The sequence below is a fragment of the Marmota marmota genome, unplaced genomic scaffold, assembly GCF_001458135.2.
Source record: "Marmota marmota marmota unplaced genomic scaffold, marMar, whole genome shotgun sequence".
Lineage (NCBI taxonomy): Eukaryota > Metazoa > Chordata > Mammalia > Rodentia > Sciuridae > Marmota > Marmota marmota.
This window is the reverse complement of record NW_025999960.1, coordinates 20,505,556-20,528,356: the sequence shown is the minus strand read 5'-3', so window position 1 is coordinate 20,528,356 and position 22,801 is coordinate 20,505,556. Positions and strand designations below refer to the sequence as shown.

Sequence of the window (22,801 nt, the reverse complement as noted above, 5' to 3'; positions counted from 1 at the left end):
TGTTTCTGAAAATAAATAACCTCTTTAGGGATAGCTAAAATTTTGAAACTGTCAAACTATGTAGTTAAAGAAATGTTATTAAATTGATTTCCTTCCAGTTTCTAGTAAATACTGAATTTTAAAAAATTATATTTCATGTTCTATATCTACTATATATAAGATCACTGGGTGATCAAATCTAGAAAGTGTATTAGACTACATATAAAATATATAACAAATTGAATCCCTGAGTTCCAGCATATTGAGAAGAAATATGGAAACAATGAATTCCTACTTGTCTCCCTCTGACAGAATTTTGAGAGGAAATAAATACAGCAACAAAATAAATAAAGGCAAATGATTTTAACCAAAACCAGAAAGTGTCTTTCTTATGTGCTCTCAGCATGAAGAAAAATAGAAATAAGTATTAGGCTTTGGAGATTAGGCAGACCACAATAAAAATTATCAGTCAAGAAAAAGGTCATGAGATTTTGAATGTAGATATTGAATAGTTCTGTGACTCACTCCACTCTTCTTAGTTTACTCATAACCTTAGTAAATCATTAAAATGGTTCACTTCAGTGAGAAACTGAAGTGTTTTAATGTGTTTAAGTGTTTAAAACTTTAATGTTTTTGATCATGTGCTTAAAAGCATCTTTCATTTGTTTGTTTCTCAGTGTATAAATGAAGGGATTGAACATGGGAGCAATGGAAGTACTGAACAGAGCTATACCTTTATTTAAGGACACTCTTTCCTTTGCAGAGGGTTTCACATACATGAAGATGCAGCTGCCATAAGAAATGGACACTACAACCATGTGAGAAGAACACGTAGAGAAGGCTTTCCTCCTCTGTTGAGAAGAAGGGATTCTCAGAATAGTCCTGATGATGTTTGTGTAGGAGAGAATTACCAACATCAGTGTAACCAGGAGTGTCAGAATGGCTGAGAAAAGCATCATTAATTCTATTTGATCTGTGTCTGTGCAAGAGAGCTGAAGTATAGGGGAGACATCACAGAAGAAATGATCTACAGCATTGGTTGCACAGAAATCAAGCTGGAGACCCATGATGACTGGTGGAAAAACGATCAGGAAACCAGCCACCCACGAAGCAAACACCAGCAGGTTGCAGACTGAGCTTCTCATGATGGTCATGTAGTGCAGAGGCTTGCAGATAGCCACATAGCGGTCATAGGACATGGCAGCCAGGAGAAAAAATTCAGTGGCCCCCAAGAGAATAGTGAAAAACAGCTGTGCTGCACAATCATTGTAAGAAATGGTCTTATCACCTGTTGCCATACTAACAAGAAATTTGGGGATACAGACAGTTGTGAACGAAATTTCTAAAAATGAGAAATTCCGGAGGAAGAAGTACATGGGTGTCTTGAGATGAGAATCCAATAGGGTGAGGGCAATGATGGTCAGGTTCCCTGTAACACTCAACATGTAAGTGAAAAAAAGGAGAAGAAAAACCACCACCTGTAATTGTGGATCGTCTGTTAATCCAAGAAGAATAAAGGCTGTGACCTTTGTGTGGTTTCTCATAGCTGATTTCTACATTAAAAAAATACATAATGAAGAAAAAAATAGAAATGCAGAAGAAAATTCTCCATGAGATACATTTTTTCTTGAGATCTTTCATAAACATTTTGCTCCCCACACCCAACCTCCTTCAATATTATATCAGCTGTAGTAACCTAGAATATTTTGCTCATATAATTTTTACTCAAAATTTTGCTAAATAAATGCAAGGTTCTGAGTTTGTTTTATTATCTCAAAGTCTATAAATACAAACATTCCAAAGGGATAATATGTTGCATTGATTAAAGTTATTTAAATGTAAAAACAAAGTAAATCAGAATATTATCACAGTATTTAAGCTTTTACTTTCTACACTATATTTCATATTTTTTCCTCAACATATTTACTTTGCATTAAATTAATTTACTTCATCTGGCATCATGATTCTTTGCTAAATGTTTTATAAGCAACATACAGTTAACTTCAACATCTCTAGCTCATAAACAATGAAGATTTAGTATCGTTAACATAGTTGTGGAAACTCTCCAAGATTTACATCCTCATGAACACTTTTAGATCTGATTTCTTTTTTTTACTGAAGACTTGAATTTATTTTCTTTCTCTTTCTGAGTCTTCCTTGCATTTTTCCCATATTTTCACCTTATGAATATTATCTTTTTTTGGTTTACTTTGATATTATTTTTAATTACAATTCATAATTGTATACCTATCTCTTACCCATACATCTCACCTACCCTGGTAGTTGTTCTCTTTCTTCTGTTACACACCTAAGCAGATATAAAGCATATCCTCGCATATGATGCTTGTGTTAATGATATAAGATATTTTACTGAATATTTGCAGTGACAGAGGAGGGGTCTACAAAACAAAATACAATGTTACATATAAAATGTTAACTATGCATCCCTGATAATTTTCTTAAGTGTCATTTTTATGTGGGTTTCTCCATGATGCCATTGTACTTCTTCTGGATTTTAACATTCCTGTTCAATTTTCTTTTTGGTTGAACATATAACAATTAAGAATTAGGCTAACATTTAATTTTTTTTATTTTTTTTCTTCTTCTAGATCATGCTTAGTTCCACATGTTTATCACCTGAGAAGTCTATTACCATTTATTAAAAATATTTTTTAGTTGTTGATGGAGCTTTATTTAATTAATTTATTTATATGCGGTGTTGAGAATCGAACACAGTGCCTCACACATGCTAGGTAAGCACTCTACCACTGAACCACAACCTCTATCACCAATTTTTAACAAAAAAATGACAATACTTTCCCTAAAAGGAACATTGGATCATAAATTTATTTAAACCTTATTGTGTGTTGTATATTCCACCTCTGATTTTAATAAATGTACAGAAATTTCCAGCAAGTATAAATTATTATAAAATAACTAAGTTTTTGTCATAACCCCTCTTCATTACTTTTTCACTGTTTCCTTTCCTTTCTCATTGTTTTCAATTGGTCATTTTTCTAAAAATTTCAATGTATCTATATTCTGGTTATTTAAGCACAATTCATATGCAGTGTGATTTTTTTTTCAAATTCAAACTTACAGTCATTGAAGGAGAAAAGACATAATAAAACCTCAATTAACAGAAGGTGAATTATAGAGGGTGCAAAAGTATAAAGTCAGAAGTAAATTCATATATGAATAAATTTTAGTATAAATTTAAATTACAGTTTATATAAAACTGTTTAAAAAAAACTTATTGACCTCATTATCTTGCTACTTAATCACATAATAAAATGTTCTCTAGATGATAGTAAGAGTCATGCATTTCTAACTATCATTATAACCCCAGAGCATTAGTTAATTTATTAGTGAGATAAGAGATTCCTTCAGATATGAAAACAGAATCTTATGTGAAATTTTAAAATTATATTGAATTAAATATAATTTCTTAATAAATATGGGAGAAAGTCTTTCAAGTGCAGGAGAAATCCATCTTTGCAGTGTCATATTCATAACTACCAAATGTACAAGAGGCATAAGCAGTTATAAATATCAGGAGGAAAATTGCATTTATCTAATCAAGGCTCTGTCATAACTGTATATCTGTTCAAAACTTCATTCTTACAAAATTAGTTTTCCAGGTTTTCTTTGAGCACAATCGACTCCTTCTGTCTAGCTTCCAAAATGGTCAGCTTAACGTGTGCATTATAAAAAAAAATTAGTTCTAAATTCATGCCGTACTATTACAGATTCAAAAAAGAATAATTTTCTTTCTTTAGATTCATGTAATAAATTTAATAAGATTAAAATATATAATTTTTCCAAACCTTAATTTCTTCAGGAATTTCACTCTCAATTGTCTTCTTTTTATGTAAGTCCAGAACAGAGGCAATTTCTGAATGTTTCACAGCCAATGTGTCTTTATGTTACTTTAACCCATATTTCTATCTTGATGTTGTCTCCAAAACTACATTAGTACCAACAAAATTCACTCTGAATATGTAAGTTTTAAGATTTTGTCACTTCTCATTTTTTATTAAAAGAGTCAATATTCTCCAACTTATGCTATATTAAATTTGAAGAATATTTTCTTGGTTTCACTTTTTTTTTTAGTACAAAAAGGTGGAGAACAGACATTTAGGGCTTGTTGACTTTGAGATGTTTCTACCCTGTATGAGCTTGTTTTGTGTTTTTTAGGATGGCAAAAATTGTGATCCTTTTGTACATAGGGCCACTTCTCTCAAGAGGACTAACTGACTTAAAAAATTTTTTAAAGAAGAAATCAATTCCCTGAAGACTACAGTACTAGGATGTTAAGAACAAACTAAAATTATTTTATTGACTGGAGAAAATGCTACAATTTATAAGCTTAATTTTAAAAACAAATTTAAAACTACTTTTTGTGGTGGCTATATGCTATAAATCATACAGGGGTGGTGGTGGTAACAAAACCTTATTCAGCTTACATATGCATAACAAATGCTCATTTCAAACAAGAAAAAATAAAAATAGCATCTATAGTGTAGAAATACTGAAGGGCATTATCCAAAATTTTAAATTTCAATTAATTCAATAAAGGGCTTATATTGCACATCAATCATTAAGCCTCTGAAGCCACCCTCTTGGTGGAAAATTTAACAGATTTAATCAGATTCAGGATCTAAAAAGAAAACAGGAAGTGCAATAACATTAACATTTAAGAGAATCACAGAGAATTAGATTCAAGGAAAATTAGGACAACATTGTTTTTGAGGACAGGCACATGGAAGTCACCTGCATTTGCTCTGTCCTTTGCCTGTCCACATCCAATCCGTAGACAAACTTTGTTGGTTGTACATAGTAATTATATTTCAAATACATTTGCCCATCTTCATTTCCACTGATAAGTACTTAACCACAAGTTGCTATAATAGATAAGTTTGAACATAACTGTGGCAATACACATGAGACATTTAATGAACAGTTTAATGAGCAATAACACGCAACAAAAAATGCAATTATTATAATTATGCATCTTGGTCTCTTTTCACAAACTGAATATACCTCAATGATCAGCAAATGAATAAACAGAAATTTGCCAGTAATTAGGAATCTTGCTCCTACTTTCTTCTGGTCATTAGCCCTTCAAGATTGACTACATTCCTTAAGTTCAATGGAACAAGTTATTTTTGCCAATTTTAACAAATTTGAATATATAGATCAATAGTTGGCAAATGAAGAAAAATAATGGAGAATCACCTGGGAGGTTTTTATTGCTAGATCTGGATATAATTCTCAAATTTTCCATTGACAGGAGCTCAGTTATATAGACAACCTAATGCCAAATGGTCAGCATATTTTGTCCAAATGGGTCCAGCAGGAAAGTTTCTGGGAAGAAATTACTGTGGCTAATGTAATTAAATTCATTATAATGCAATCTATCTTAACCTACAACCTCAATTTAATAACCTGTGGTAGCCTTACTTTACTTTCTTCATAGATCCAATCCATTGTCTATAGAGAATTTAAAATTGTATTTTTAAAAATCTAATTCATATTAGGTCACTTCTTTACTAGTATTAGGTCAAAAACCTACTTGAAATGCAGGTTATTTGGTCAGCAAAACATTCCAGTTGTTCTAACTACATGTCAGCATGTCTATCAACTCTTTATTTACTATGTTATCTTTATTTACTATGTTATCCAACTCTTTATTTACTATGTTATGCTCCAACTCTTTGTTAGCTCTCTCCCTATCTTCATCCTCACTCTACCCTCAAATACCAGGTCTCAGATGATATAGCATTTCCACACAAAAAGAAATGTTTTATGGGGGAGAATACATTTGAGAATACACTCCTCTTCCTTATATCTTTTATCTCAGAATTTTGTTACTCTTTACACAATCAATATTTATTTTACATGTCATTTTTTCACATTAAAAAAAATCTGAATCTCCTACAAAATTCTCAGGACAGAGGCTATGTCTGTTTCATTATTCATCCCTACATACTTAAGATCTGGAATAATCTCTGCATCAAGTGGGAAGTGAGTATGTATGTGTTTAAAGACAAAAAAAAAGAATTATTTGGATATGAGAACAGGTGAAGGCTATTCTGAAATTCTGGACAAAATGAAACATAAATTAAAACAATGCCACTGACTAAGAAAGCATAACAAGAAGAAGCCTGGGAGTAATCATGGAGAACTATTGGAGGAGGCAGTAATGATGAGCTAATTTTTAAACATCCAATTCAGAATGTCATCTACATAAAAAGTCTTCCAATAAAGCTCTTCCAATTTTTCAAATAAAATAGCAAATACAAAAAGAGTGTAGCTAAGTGGTAGAGTGCTTGCCTCCTATGCTTAAAGTCCTGGATTTGATTAGAAATGCAAAACAAGATATAAAAATTACTAAATCAAACAGGCAACTCTATAAGCATTTGAAAAAAAAACATTAAGGTAAAGTGTTTTAAAATAAGAATAATGCATCAAATTTCATGTCAGAAATGCACTAATCTCGTCACCATTGAACAAAATGATCCTCAATTGCTCCCTATATTCTTTCCCCATCTTAGAGAAACCAAATGCATATTAACCAGGAAACTCCTCATTATAACTCTAAAGAATTGTGTGTGAGCAAAGTGACTTAATTATTCCTTCCTAAATTATGATTTTACTGTTTATTATTATGTCAATATGGCTTATTGTCATGTTATTATGTTATTGAAGCTATAACGTATTCCAAGTTAAAAAAGTCAAAATTTCCTGAACTATTAATGAAAAATACTTACTCTCTGCTCTGGACTCCCCCATCATAAATTCTGCCACTCAGAGAATTTCACTGTTAATGGGTTTCTCCCCCTCTTAAATTTTCCACTTACAGATTAATTATTGGCTTTTGGATATGGAAGATGAGCATTTGATTTTATTATACCTCCAAGCCCTCCTATATACATTGTCTCTGTATTTTATTTTATTTTTCATAATAATTTTTATAGAAATTATCAATAAAATTTGTACCTATATTATTTTGACAGTACAAATATTTCTAGCTGGGTTATGTTTGCCTACATTGTTTTTTCATTTAACATTTTTTTGCTTTCATTAGACTTAATTTTTTCATCAAAATGATTCTACAGTTCTTTATATATTCTTCAGTTTTTCCCTCTCCCAAGCTAACCCCCAAAAGTACAGATGTGTCCTCATTACATTCAAAGACATTAGATAAACTCTCACTTTCATTTTTTTTTAATTTCCAGCACTATCACAACTTGAATAATTTTTTTCTCCCAGCCATCAGAATTAGTTGATTTCTACTCCTGGTACAAGAAATTTATGTTTCCTATAATTGTGAAGATTATGTTTCAAATAAAACAGCAAACACAAAAGGAGTGTAGCTAAGTGGTAGAGTGCTTGCCTGGTATGCTTGATGCTGATTCAAGTGCTGTAGTGTACTTAAATTTTCCAATATTAGATTATATTCTTTTCAAAATGCAACTAAAACTTACAAATGCAAAAATTTTAAATACTAAATTAGGAAGAAAAATAAATTTTATTGAGAATAAAAACGATAGTAAATCGCAAACTTAGTTATTAGAGTCATAAAAGAAATAAATTTTATGTACTGCCTATTATAATTTTATCTAACATTTTTCCTTAAATTTGGACTATATTGTTTGATGAAGTTCTCATAGTTTCCTCTTTTCAACTGACCACTTTAAATTGTACATTCTGCAGCATAGAGCGCATTCCCAATGTTTGAAATCATGACCTACATTAAGTTCTCTCCTTCCATCAACCCCTGAAAAATACCAGTTATTCCAGTACCATTCTTGAAGACTGTTGTTGCTCCATTGTATTGCCTTTGCTCCCTCCTCAAAGATGAGTTGACTATTTTTATAGGGGCTTATTTCAGGCCTCTGTTCTGTTCCATTGATCTGTGTCTCTATTCTTTCTCTCATACCTCACCAACTTGATTACTGTAGCTTTATAATAAGTCTTAGAGTAAAGTGAGTCTTCCAAATTAATTTTTCTCTTTTAAGATTTTGTTGGCTATTCTGGGTCCTTTGCCTCTCCATATAAATGTTATGATTAGTTTGTCCATATCCTAGAAATAACTTGATGGGATTTTCTTGAGATCACATAGACTCCATAGATCAATTTGGGAAAGACTAACACTCTAAAAATATTAAATGTACTCTATGTGTGTGAGAGATTCCTCTCCATTTATTTAGTTCTTTGATTTGTTCACCAGTTTTGTAGTTTTTTCAGATCATTCTTGATAATTTCATCACATATATGTAAGTTGGTAGTTTAAAAAAATACTGTCTAATTTATTCCAATTCAACCCTGCTTTTTAAGAATACTCTGGTGATCTCAAATTTTCAGCTATAATTAGATGGTCATTATCATTAAGTTTGCATATTTCCCCAAATACCAAGTTATACAAGGTGGGTTCTGCTTGAAACATAAGTCATTTGAAACTTCACTCAGATGGAAGCACCTACAGTGGTCACAGGTTCCTTATCTCAGAAGGCATCCAAGTGGAGAATTATAAATAATTTTCACCTCTTTACAACCATGAAAATCTTCAAAAATGATTCTCCTTGATGACCTCTCAATAATTTTTTGTACTTATAACATCCCCATCTCCTTCTCATCCCTTTGTGGAAATGGGACATCTGCAAGTACCACAGTTCTGCCTGCTCTGTGCCCTCCCCTGTCTTCCTTGTCTAGAAGTAGTTTTATGTAAGTGACTGGAATTTTTCTACCTTTTTACTAAACTTAATTGTTAGCGGTTCATTTTTAGACTTGTTTATAAGTTTTTCCTTTTTAAACATTTTCTAAACCAGTACATAACATTTTTTAAACTAGTACATATTTATGGGGTACCATGTGATGTTTTGATACATGAATACATTGTATAATGTTTCAATGAGTGTAAACTATCTGTCTTCTAAAATTTCTATATGGTGAAAATATCAAAATATTTTCTCACAATACAGGGAACATTGTTGTTATCTATGGTCACCCTGCTGTGCAATGACACACCAGAACCTTATATTCTTATCTGACTATAACTTAGTACTCACTAACCATCCTCTCCCTATCTCCTTGATTCTTTCTAACCCCTGTTATGATCACTGAAATGTTTCTTTTCTTAACCTTTTCCCCAGCTTAATTTGCTTAATAAGTCAAAAGCTTCACTCCACACCTATCACATATTTTAAACAATAGTTTCAGTGAATATAACATGAATTTCTATGATTTTTAAAGTAATGCTTTAATATCTTATGAAAATATGCAAAAATTACAATATGTTTTTTGTAATTTTGGAGATTTGTGGAAGTTCTAACAACTGGAGATTTCTGTTCTTAAAAATAATTTGTTTTTGGAAATGGTTATATCAAGTCATCTTAACTTGGAGAAACTGAGTTCTGGGCACCTCTCAAAGAAATAGGTGCATATTTGGAAAACATCTGATTTGTGTCCATAACTTCGTTGTTTTTTAAATTCCACATATACATACATCTTTTTCCTCCCATATGTTTTACAATAGGATATTTTTTGTGGGTTTTTATTTTTTTGGAACTTCCTTACATTCTTATAAGCCAATAGCCAGTATTGATTTACTTCTCATGATATGTGTAGAAATTATTCTTTAAACTTGTAAGTTAGAGTAAAACTGATTTGAAGTTAAAGCAATAAAATGTAACTCAAGTTTGTCAAAGAAATCTCTTTCAATTCTGTTTCTGGGAATTCAGTACCATTCTGGAATGCCAAAGGATTGGGGTTTGAGAAAATCCAGAAACTGTTTCTGGCCTGAGTATTGATTGCTTAATAATTTAATGGGAAATCAACAAAGTTTCTGTAAATGGTTTTGCAGAACAATGAGTATTTAAAAGTGAAAGCAAAACAATATAAGACATCAGATGCCACACAATGACTGGCAGCTGTTGGCCTGGTTGTGTGAGTATGTGGGGGGTTTGGGGGGTGTACCTGTATGGTACTCACTATGTGTCTCAATAACAACTAGGAAAGAGCTTTGGAGATGATGAGGTTTTGCAATTATAATAGGAAAAACCTACAGAGCCTTCATTCATTTGACTACTCTGAACTTTTTCTTCACCCTAGGTAAGGACTATCCCATGTGCAATCATAAACACTCACATCATCCCAATAGGAGAGAGCACACATTCAAATTATTTAGTCAACACAGGAAATAAATTTATATGTTCAGCTTCTCACTTAAGGGTTGTTTGGTCTCTGAGTTTAAAATCTACAAGTATATCCTTTCTAGTTGCAATTCCATTGATTAAAACTCCAGGTTCTGATAATCACTATCCTGAAAGTAAGGACCCAAGTGATAATTTGATTGAAATAATTTTAACAAGGCAATAACTCTGTGTTCAGTACAGAAGCAAATAAAATGGAGAAAAATCTACCTTAATTTGAAAATAGATTAATAAGGAAAAACTTGTAAATAGTACTATATTTTATCATAGACCTAAAAATACATTTGTATATACACATATCCCTATGTCTTTTTTTTTTTTGAGAACTAGTGAATGATGTCTGCAAATGAAAGCAGCATGAAGCAAGTAGAGTCACACCAAAACAAGAGGCCATGTGGGATGCAACCAAGAAGGCCATAGGAATGAGGATGCCTAAGCCCTTTGGAGAACATATCTCACCATGACATCTCACCATGAACATGTTTTCCCAGTTGGGTTTCAGTTTTATTTTGATCTCATTCCTTTTTTCTCTGGCCCTATTCTCCCTTTTGGAAAGGGAACATTTATTCTGTGTCAATGTCTATTGGATATATGTAACTCACTTTTGTTCTATAGGGACTCACAGCCATGTGTTTTCCTTGAGTCTCAGATGAGACTTTGCACTTGAACTTCCGTGCAATAATGGAACAGCTAAGACTATGGGACTCCTGGAGATGGATTAGGTGCATTTTGCTTTGTGAGATAGACATTAGCTTTGGAAGGACAGGACAGAATGCTGTGGTTTGCATATGAGGTGTCTCCTGAAAAGCTTACATGTTAAGAAATGCAGGAATATTCAGGGGTAATATTATTAGATTATGAGAGCTGTAACCTAATCAGTGGATTAATTCACTTGATGGATTAATAATTTGAATGCATTATTGGGTGGCAACTAGGCAGGTAGGCCATGGATAGAAGAAGTAGGTCATGGGAGTGTGGCTTTAAGAAATCGTATATTGTCCCTAGCTCCTCTCTCTGTCTGCTTCCCAATTGCCATGAGCTTAGCAGCTTGTCTACCATACCCTTCACCATGATGTTCCTCCTCACTCAGACACAGAGCAATGCAGTCAGTCAACCATGGACTGAGTCTCTGAAACCATGTGCCCAAAATAAACTTTTTCTAACCTAAGTTGTTCTTGTCAGCATTTTTTGTCATAACAACAAAAAGTTGATTAACACACTACTCAAGTCCTTCTAAGCAATAAAACTTCACAGCCCAAAACAACAGGAGTAGGAAAAGAACAAGAGGGGTTTGAATGTATTGTTACATGTGAGATACACACACACACACACACATATACATATATACACAAAAATTATAGATGCATATTAAAAACAAAAATTGCATATATACATATGTGTGTGAGTGTTTAAGACAATTAGAATATTTGATCCTAAAAGCAAGAAAAGTAGCTCTTATAAAACACCAAAATATTTATAGTGGTGACTTTTCTAATGAAAAAATATTTTAAAATATCATTGTATATTTCATTACTTAGTCACAGCATTAAGTTAATACAATAGAGAAATAAATGAGTGACATTGACTAATCTATTCAGTTTAGTTAATGGGTCATGAGGGATTTTCACTCATAAATTAGAAAAATCAGCCACATTTAAACATGTTCTATGTAAATATGTTCTTATGACTTTCATTGACAGTCTTTCATCCATTGCTTAATTTTAAAATATTACATTTGTATTTGAGAAGACCACTCATAGCAAAATTATAGTTTTAGACATCTAAAATAATTGTTGAAGATAAACTTGGGGTATAGTAAGATGGGATCAATACAAATGATTTATAATCTTCTCCTATAAAATTCCAGTGTGATATATAGTGCTAGGTCTGAATTTGGAAATTAAACTTCTATCCCCAGAGGCAAGAAAAGAAGTACAGAGATATAATTTTATCGTATCCAATTATTTATCACATATACCTATACTTCATCTTTTTTCGACATCACACATACAAGTAGACCAAATGCCTCTATAAACTTGTAACATTTATTGACATAATCTTATATCCCTCAAATATTCTTATAATGTTAAGGTTCAATACTAGATCCTTTTCAGCTTTCACATGTCTGAATCTGTCCATGAAGGCATCACAAGATGTTTGCTGTAGTCAGCCACAGAGCATTAATGTCAGGGCCAACACTCCTCAGGATCAAAGTTTCAGCAATGATTCATGAGAAGAGGTATATAGATTACTCAACCCTCTAACCTTAAAAGTCAATAAGCTGTAGGTTTCTGTTTTATATCATTTCCCCCACAAAATTAAATTTAGGGGCCATTTATACTACCTGACATCATAGCGGACACTTCTTGGTTGTCTTCCCATTCTGATATAATTTTTCCACTTCTAAACCATTTCCAATGAAATTAATTGCACTTCCATGAAGGTTTTCATGTCAAAGGTTAGCTCTTGTGTTTATAAAATGTCACTGAACATTCAATATTTTTTTCACTTCTCTAAAGTTACCGTAAGAAGGAAATATTTGTTTAAAAGTTATTTTTTTTATTTTCTTTAAAATTCAATTTCTTCATTAATCTAAGATTCAAATGTGGGGTAGTTAATGTGCTGAAATAGATGGACAGTGCCAAAAGAAAATTATATTCAAACCAATACATCTAAACAGGGTACACAATATGGTGCCATGAATGAATGTCACACAGATTGAAGTTTATCTAAAACATTATTCATATGAACAACAAAAAATAGATGGGTAAGTGCAAAGAAAAAAAAACCTAGGTTTGAAAAAATAATAAATGTCTCTTCCTGGATATACTTGTTAAATATTTAAAGTCATGTATAGTCTCCTGGATATACTAGTTAAATATTTAAAGTCATGTATAGTCTATATCACTCAGTAGTATCTACCAATAGGTGAATCTGTTGTATTCAAGATGAATGATTGTGAATATATGTGAAAAACAGAGTAATTAAGGGAGCATACTCCATTTATGAACTTAACAAAGTCTATCAGCCTATTGTTTTGGTCAATTTTTTCATTGCTGTCACCAAAAGACCCAACTAAAACAATTTTTGGTGAAGGAAAAGTTTGTTTGGAACTCACAGTTTCAGAGGTCTCAGTCCATAGACAGCCAACTCCATTGCTCTGTGCCCAAGGTGTGGCAGAACATCAGGGTGGGAGAGTGTAGTCAATGAAAATTTCTCAGAACATGGCCACCAGGAAACAGATAGAAAATCTACTCACCAGGCATAAAATGTTGATGTACCTCCTCCAGACCTCCTACCTGCATAGTTAGTTAGTTCCTGTCAGAGAATTAATGCACTGATTACATCAAGGCTCTCAGATCCCAATCATTTCACCTCTAAACTTTCTTCCTTTGTCTCACACATAAGTCTTTTGGCTCATATCTAAACCATAACACCTACAGTTAATACTAAAAAATGCATTAATTTGCATTCATTTTTAAAAAAATTTTCCTTGAATATGACATTTCATTTTCCTTGTAAAATACTGTGAAACGTACTGACCTTCATCCTATACCCACCAGAGAAAAAGAAGATGGTAGCTACTACATAGGAGATACCCAGTAAATATAGGTGGATAGAGGCATGATTAAACAATTGAATGATTGCACAGCATTGAAAAGTGTAAACCAAAATCAAGCATTGTATGGATATTAGATTAACAATGCCAGGATGCCAATAAATGGTGGCAGAGGAGTCACAAAGTGTTGGGTAACTTCAGTGCACAGTAGTAAAAGATTCAGCCATGAAAGCTAGATTAGTCCACTTGCCTAAGAGGGTTCCTGTGTGTCACCCTTTGAAAGGCTTCCTTCACTTCCTTGTTTCTCAAAGTGTAGATAACAGGATTCAGAGCAGGTGTGACCACTGTGTACATGAGGGCAGTTGTCTTGTCTGTGTCTGGAGTGTGCGCACTCTTGGGTTGGAGATAAGTGAATAATGCAGTACCATAAAACAGAGAAACAACCAGGATGTGAGAGGAACACGTGGAGAAAGCTTTGTGTCTGCCAGTTGCCGAAGGGATTCTCAAGATGGTCCTAATAATGCGCAGATAGGAGCACAGTATGAGGAAACAGGGACTCATAATAAAGAGCACAGAAATTGCAAATATCACAATCTCATTGTGGGAGGTATCAACACAAGCCAGCTTCACAACAGGCATGATGTCACAAAAAAAATGCTGAATCTCTCCTGTTCCACAGAAGGGCAGAGTGAAGATCCAGGTGATTTGAGCTGACTCCACCACCACCCCAGTGATCCAAGACACTGCAGCCAATTTCAAACAGACAGGAGGGCTCATCAGGAGAGTGTAATGTAGTGGATGACAAATAGCCACAAAGCGGTCATAAGCCATGGCTGCTAGCAGACAGCATTCTGTCAGTCCCAAGATGGCAAATACATACATCTGGGCTGCACAGCCTCCCACACTTATGGTCTTGGTCTCCACCAGCAGGTGCACCAGCATCTGAGGCACCACGCTGGTGATATAGCACATCTCCAAAATGGAGAGATTCACCAGGAAGAAATACATGGGGGTGTGTAGGAAAGGGGTGACCCAGATCAGGCAGATGATGAGGAGGTTTCCACACATGGTAAATAAGTAGACAATTAGGAACACAACAAAGAGGACAGGTTGTAACTCTGCTAGAGAGGAAAAAGCCACAAATGTGAATTTAGTGCAGAGAGACTGGTTTCCACTCATTGTGGGCTCAGAGCCAGACATCTGTGAAAACAAAGAAGGCAGGTAGTACTTAGGACTCCAATCATGTAACAGTCATCTACCAAACCTCAGCAAAGAGCTCTCTGGAATCAGTGGCCTGAGAACATACACACCTGGATTCCCTTTGGTAAATCTATCTAAATTACTGCCCTATTAAAAGGGATGCATATTCCCTCGACATTTGAATGGGGAAGTTATGCTATTTTCACAGAAATTTAGAAGAAGAAAAAACACCTTTAAGTTATATATTCTGATTTTTTTGAGTTTATCTTATCAATATCTTAATTATATATAAAACTGTCTTGTAATTAAACATGGAGATGTAATGGTATGTTTTATTGGATATAAACATATAAAACATGTGAAAGAAAATATCAAAGTGTTATATTCTCATCTGAATTCAACAAACTTCCTCAAAGCTAAACTTAAAAGCCTGAAAAGGAGTATATTTTCAGTCACTTATTTATACTTTCATGTACCTAGTTTCACTTTCTTGATTTGAACTGAATAAGTCAATGACTAGGTATCCATGGTCAAAAGAAAACCAAAACCACAGAATATGTTTCTCAAAACCTTACAGGAAATTTTGAGTAGGAGAACATACCTAGAACCATAGGTAATCTTTCCTCTCCTTGTTGAATTTCTAGATCTTCTGTGATTCCAAATCATAGCATGATAATGACATAGGCAGTATTTTTATTCTTACTAGAGACCTTAGGGATTATATGTACCGATTGGCTTAATTATGTTAGTCTCAAGGGGAATATGTTTAAAACAATTAATGCTCAATGTCAATTTTGTTTTCTCTTTGAAACTATGTCTTTTATTACTGACAGTTATATAAGTTTCTTTTTTTTTTTTTTGGTTTTTGTTGCTGTTGTTTGTTAAGAAACTATTTTCCCCCATTTATTCATGTTTTAATTGGTGCCTTATAGATATAAATAATGGTGGGATTTTTGTTACATATGCATATATGCACACATTAGAAAAATATAATTTGGTCAAAAAAATCCCCAGTACTTCTCATTTCCTTCCCCTTCTCTCTCTCTGGTCGATTTCCTCTAATCTACTCATCCTTCCACCTTTCTTTTCCTTTTTTCTCTCTAGCTTCCACATGAGACAAAATATATGACTCTTGACCTTTGACTTTGGCTTATTTTGCTTAACATAAAGGACTCAGATTTTGTCCATTTTCCTGCAAATGACATCATTTCATTTTTCTTTATGATGGAATGAAACTCCATTGTGTATATAAATACCATGCTTTCTTTATCCACTTATTTATTAATGGATACTCAGGCTGGTGCCATAGTTTGGCTAATACGAATGTGCTGCTAAAAAGAAATGGGTATGCATGTTCCACTAGAGTATGATGCCTTCAGTTCTTCAGGATAAATATCAAGGAATGGTCTAAGTGGGTCATAGGGTGGATCTATATCTAGCCTTGGGAGGAGACCTCCTACTGATTGCAATAGTGGCTGTACTAATTTACAATCCTGCCAGCAGTATAAAGTGTTCATTTTTCTCCACATTCTCACCAGTATTTACACTTATGTATTCTGTCTTAATAGCTGCCATTCTAACTGGAATTAGATGAAATTTCACAGTAGTTTTGATTTTCGTTTCCCTAATTGTTAATGATGTTGTACATGTTTTCATTTATCTGTTGACCATTTGTATTTATTTTTTTGAGAACTGTTCAGTTCATCTCTGCCCGTTTAGTGATTGGTTTATTTGATTTTTTGTTTTTTGTTTTTTTTTGGTTGTTGAGGGCCACAACTAAGTTAAGATGGCGCCTGGCAGTGTGCCAGGAGGAGTGGTTTGTGAGCCAACACCAGCGAGCCATTAAGATGATGAGGATTCCTTAATGACTGACTGCTGTATCTAGATGATGTTAATTAAGTTAATCTGTGTGTAATTAGTTGGGTATATATAACTCTACTGTCCAGTAATAAAGGGCTCCCGCTGTTTCAAATTTCACCAGTTGCTTGTCACCCCCGGGTTATTTTGCCCACCCAGACTGCGGCAGATTCTTGATGTTCATCTTCTCTCAGAGGCAGCCACTGCACAGTGATAAGGTCCATGACATTCTCACTCCCCTTTACACTTTCTCCTAGTTTCATGTTTAATGAATTGTATATTCTCAAGATTCTTATTTTCATATCTTCTATTTCTCACTTATTGGAATGAACCTTGTGTATTCTCCTCCACAAAGACAAGGTTTCTGAAGTTCTCATGATGCCTCAGGCATGAGGCATGTGTTTGGTGGAGCAGTGTTCTCTGGTTGGCATGAAAACTCTGCACCAATGAATGTGTCAAACTCAGAATGTAAGGAAGAAGAAAAGGCACCCTGCCCCATGGTCCAGCAGCTCAGAAACACGGCAACAAAAGAAAACATCATGCATAATCAGTGACATTTTACCAAACTTACCTCTTAGAATTGTGATCATAAATGTCCCCCAAAATCTCAAGTGTTAAAGACTTGGTCACCAGCTAATGGCACTAGAGGGATGTAGTGGAAACTTAGGAGGTAGGGCCTGGATGGAGGAACTAGGTCATTAGGAAGCATTCCTTTAAGGGTTACATTGGAACCCTAGCCCCTTCCTTTTTCTCCCTTTGCTTCCCAACTGCCATGAAGGAAGCAGCTTTAGTCTACCACCTACTCCCTGCCATGATGCTCTGCCTTGCTATAGGCCCAAAGCCATGGGGCCAACCAACTATGGGTTGGAACAGCTGAAACTGGGAGCCAAAATAAACTTTTTCTCCTTTGGTTTTTCTCAGGTATTTTGTCCCAGCAATGGAAGGCTGACCAACACACCTCCTCCAAAAGATCTTGGACCTTTAAAGCTTTATTTCTTTGATATATTTTTATAGCAAAATATTGAGAAAATTAAAAAAGATATGAGATTTTTCTGCCTGATCCCCACCTGAATCCTATGTTGTGTTTATTTCTTAATGTGGTTCTGAAATGAAAGGAGTATACTATGTTAAGAAAAAATGATATGGGAATATGATGGGATACAAGAGAAAAAAGATATGAGAGAAAAGTCAAAAGTTCTTTCATGCTGCTTCAGATCTTTTTTGAGCTGAGTAACTGGATAAGAGACAATTAGGCATTATACTCAGAATTTTCTTGTGAGATGAGAAAATTCATAATTTTGCTGAAAAGAAATAAAATGGTAATTATCTTGCTTAATATCATACAACAAGGGAGTAAATATTAGTATATCAATGGATATTATATGCATTTGTATTTGTACTTTCTCTTGTATTCCTTTAATTTTCTTTCCTGCCTGTTGATAGTTAAATCCTGATGTTGAATTTTATTGATTTGCTAAATATCAGCATTATTGAATAAAAGTCCACTCATGATTTTAAAAGAAGGAGAGCATTTATTTAACATTAATCTGTTTAAGTGGATTAATGCACTGATTAGACTAAGGCTCTCATAACCCAATCATTTCACCCCAAAATTTTCTCAGCTCATATGTAAATCATAACAGGAACATTTATACATTGTTGGTGGGACTGCAAATTAGAAAGGTTTTTTTAATAGAAATGAGGTAAATGAGTTGGAGATCAAAGCAAACAAGCTATTTGATATACTTTGAGTATAGCTCTTGTTAACACTTATTCAATATATACAACTGGAAAAGAAATGTTAGCTATAGCTTTCCCTTTCATTTCCAGAGAGGAAGGAATATCAGAAATGGGAGACATTGTGTACAATAAGGATTTTAATATTTTTAAAAGTCTAAGATAATTTGCACATCACAGTCTCAAATAACCAAGTCTCATCTCTGGTGCTTATACAAATATTTATTCACAAATTCATAATTTATTTAAAATTAACTGGGGATTTTCTTCCACTAATCATTTCTCATTGTAGATTAGGCCTATGAATTTTTTTCTTTTGTATTCCAATTATCTCCTTACAGATAGTCTACAAATGGAAAAAAACTTATGCATTCTAAGTAGGTAAATATAGTAAATATATTCCTGAATTTCACAGTTATTGATAATTCTTTTTAGTATAAAAAAGGAGAGAAATTACATTCTTTGATCTCTATGAAATGATTCCTGAATTTACTTTTATATCAGACTTCAAGAAGAGCTAAACATACTTAAAGCTTAAATATAAAAAATAAGTTTAGTAAATAAGCAATATAGTATTTCAGAATATAAAATAAATATTCGACATTATTACATTTGACAAAAAAATTAAGACAGGCAAGAGTATTCACAGGAAAATCTGAGATATTCTAGCATCAGAATTTTTGTCAGATGTCAAAGATTTTGAATAAAATTTCTTTAAAATATTGATGTTATCTATAAGGTAGAAAATTTGGGGCATTTAAAATTTAGTTCCTGATTGCAAAAAAAAGCCAAATAGTGACAACTGAAGGATATTTCTTTAATAAACCATCTTCTATTTCAAATGAAATATTCTTAAAGCACTACAGTTTTATGAAAACCACTTGAACAAGCATACCCTCTATTTTAAAAGTATATTTGAATATTTCCAATGCCTCCATGAATATTTATCTAGATACATAGATTTAAATTTTTTCACTATTGTTTTTAAATTCAGGTTCATTTACTTGCATGGAGATCTGACAAGTTACATTTCCTTTTAATTATTTGGGACAAAACCTATTTAGCAATGTGTTAAGTCAAATAAATCCAACCATTAAGAAATTTTATGTAAAATCACCAGTTATCTTCTGTGAAAACTAAGACATAGACAAATATTCATAGAGCAAACTTATAAAACTCTTTTAGGGAAAATTCTTTTGATCAAACTGACATATGATACCTCTCAAAGGAAAAGAGTCAAAACATTCAGTTTTACATAAATGTCTCTGGTCATTGTATCTAATTTTAATGTTCAATTCACTTAGTTTGAAAAATAATATACTCTATTAGAGCTATACGGACTTAATTTTATATATGATATCTTTTAAATCTATGGAGTACTCTGAAAGGATGTTACTGTTATTTTGCATCCTAAGTGACATAAAGCCAGAGAGATTTCAACTTTAACAATGCATGAGGTTTGTGAATAGTAAGAGACCATTTTTTGAATCAGTGTGTTTCTAGTCATATACATTTTTTTTATTTTTTGTCATTTGCAGATTATCTAAGCCTTACATGCTGTATATAGTTTATGGATTCACATGCATGACAATATCTGTCATACAAAGTCTTGAGGATGAAACTACTACATTTCACAAAACATGACAGACTATAAGTAATCCATAAGTGTTGTCTATAATTTTTATTGGATAACTGCCATAGCAGTGATGTTTTAATCTTTATAACATTTCTTAATCTGCTTCTGAAAATAAATAATCTCTCTAGGGATGGTTAAAAATTTGAAACTGTCAAACTATGTAGTTAAAGAAACATTATTAAATTGATTTATTCAAGTTTGTACTAAACACTGCATTTTTAAAAATTAGATTTCACTTTCTACATCTACTAATTATAAGCGCATTGGGTGATCAAATCTAGAAAGTGTATTAGACTCTATATAAAATATATAACAAATTTAATCCCTGAGTTCCAGCATATTGAGAAGAAATATGGAAAAACTGAATTCTTACTGTCTCCCTCTGACAGAATTTTGAGAAGAAATAAGTACAGCAACAAAATAAATAAAGGCAAATGATTTTAACCAAAACCAAAAGGTATCTTTCTTATGTGCTCTCAGCATGAAGAAAAATAGAAATAAGTGTTATGCTTTGGAGATTAGGCAGACCACAACAAAAATTATCAGTCAAGAAAAAGGTCATGAGATTTTGAATATAGATATTGAACAGATATATATTGAATATAGATATTGAACACTTCACTCTTCTTAGTTTACTCATAACCTTAGTAAATCATTAAAATGGTTCACATCAGTGAGAAAGCTTTATGTTTTTGATCATGTGCTTAAAAGCATCTTTCACTTGTTTGTTTCTCAGTGTATAGATGAAGGGATTCAACATGGGGGCAACGGAAGTACTGAGCAGAGCTATACCTTTATTTAAGGACACTCTTTCCTTTGCAGAGGGTTTCACGTACATGAAGATGCAGCTGCCATAAGAAATGGACACTACAACCATGTGAGAAGAACACGTAGAGAAGGCTTTCCTCCTCTGTTGAGAAGAAGGGATTCTCAGAATAGTCCTGATGATGTTTGTGTAGGAGAGAATTACCAACATCAGTGTAACCAGGAGTGTCAGAATGGCTGAGAAAAGCATCATTAATTCTATTTGATCTGTGTCTGTGCAAGAGAGCTGAAGTATAGGGGAGACATCACAGAAGAAATGATCTACAGCATTGGTTGCACAGAAATCAAGCTGGAGACCCATGATGAGTGGTGGAAAAATGATCAGGAAACCAGCCACCCACGAAGCAAACACCAGCAGGTTGCAGACTGAGCTTCTCATGATGGTCATGTAGTGCAGAGGCTTGCAGATAGCCACATAGCGGTCATAGGACATGGCAGCCAGAAGAAAAAATTCAGTTGCCCCCAAGAGAATAGTGAAAAACAGTTGTGCTGCACAATCATTGTAAGAAATGGTCTTATCACCTGTTGCCATACTAACAAGAAATTTGGGGATACAGACAGTTGTGAACGAAATTTCTAAAAATGAGAAATTCCGGAGGAAGAAGTACATGGGTGTCTTGAGATGAGAATCCAATAGGGTGAGGGCAATGATGGTCAGGTTCCCTGTAACACTCAACATGTAAGTGAAAAAAAGGAGAAGAAAAACCACCACCTGTAATTGTGGATCATCTGTTAGTCCAAGAAGAATAAATGCTGTGACCATTGTGTGGTTTCTCATAGCTGATTTCTACCTTAAAAAAATACATAAAGAATAAAAAAATAGAAATGAAGAAGAGAATTCTGCATGAGATATATTTTTTTCTTGATATCTTTCATAAACCTGTTGCTATCCACACCCAACCTCCTTCAATATTTTATTCAGCTGTAGTAACCTAGAATATTTTACTCATATAATTTTTACTCAAAATTTTGCTAAATAAATGCAAGATTCTGAGTTTTTTTATTTTCTCAAAGTCCATAAATACAAACATTCCAAAGGGATAATATGTTGCATTAATAAAGTTATTTAAATGTAAAAACAAAGTAATACAGAATATTATCACAGTATTTAAGTTTTTATCTTCTATACTATATTTCAAATTTTTCCTCAACATATTTACTTTGCATTAAATTATTTTACTTCATCTGGTGTCATGCTTCTTTGCTAAATGTATTATAAGCATCATACAGTTGACTTCAACATCTCTAGCTCATAAACAATGAAGATTTAATATACTTAACAAACTTGTGGAAACTCTCCAAGATTTACATCCTCATGAACACTTTTAGGTCTGCTTTCTTGTTTTTACTGAAGACTTGAATTTATTTTCTTTCTCTTTCTGAGTCTTCCTTGCATTTTTCCCATATTTTCGCCTTATACTTATTATCTTTTGTTGGTTTACTTTGATATTATTTTTGATTGACAAATCACAATTATAAACCTATCACTTACCCATACATCTCACTTACCCTGGTGGTTGTTCTCTTTCCTCTGTTACACACCTAAGCAGATATAAAGCATATCCTCACATATGATGCTTGTGTTAATGATATAAGATATTTTACTGAATATTTGCAGTGACAGAGGAGGGGTCTACAAAACAAAATACAATGTTACATATAAAATATTAACTATGCATCCTTGATAGTTTTCCTAAGTGTCATTTTTCTGTAAGTTTATCCATGTTGCCATTGCAACGTCTTCTGGATCTTAACATTCCTATTCAATTTTATTTCTGGTTGAACATAAAA

The 22,801-nt window shown here is 33.2% G+C and overlaps 3 protein-coding genes across 3 annotated transcripts; all 3 read right to left on the bottom strand.

Annotated features, from left to right (window-relative positions):
- Nucleotides 1-587: 587 nt before the first annotated feature.
- Nucleotides 588-1,523, bottom strand: LOC107148767 (olfactory receptor 6C74-like). The gene has a single exon (XM_015493491.1). The coding sequence runs from the start codon at nucleotides 1,521-1,523 to the stop codon at nucleotides 588-590; it is 936 nt and encodes a 311-aa protein (XP_015348977.1).
- A 12,469-nt stretch (nucleotides 1,524-13,992) lies between these two features.
- Nucleotides 13,993-14,955, bottom strand: LOC107148881 (olfactory receptor 10C1-like). Its single transcript, XM_015493614.1, has one exon. The coding sequence runs from the start codon at nucleotides 14,953-14,955 to the stop codon at nucleotides 13,993-13,995; it is 963 nt and encodes a 320-aa protein (XP_015349100.1).
- Nucleotides 14,956-20,806: 5,851 nt separating this feature from the next.
- Nucleotides 20,807-21,874, bottom strand: LOC107148880 (olfactory receptor 6C74). The gene has a single exon (XM_015493613.1). It carries the CDS (start codon nucleotides 21,786-21,788, stop codon nucleotides 20,856-20,858), a length of 933 nt encoding a protein of 310 aa, XP_015349099.1. The 5' UTR covers nucleotides 21,789-21,874; the 3' UTR covers nucleotides 20,807-20,855.
- Nucleotides 21,875-22,801: the final 927 nt, after the last annotated feature.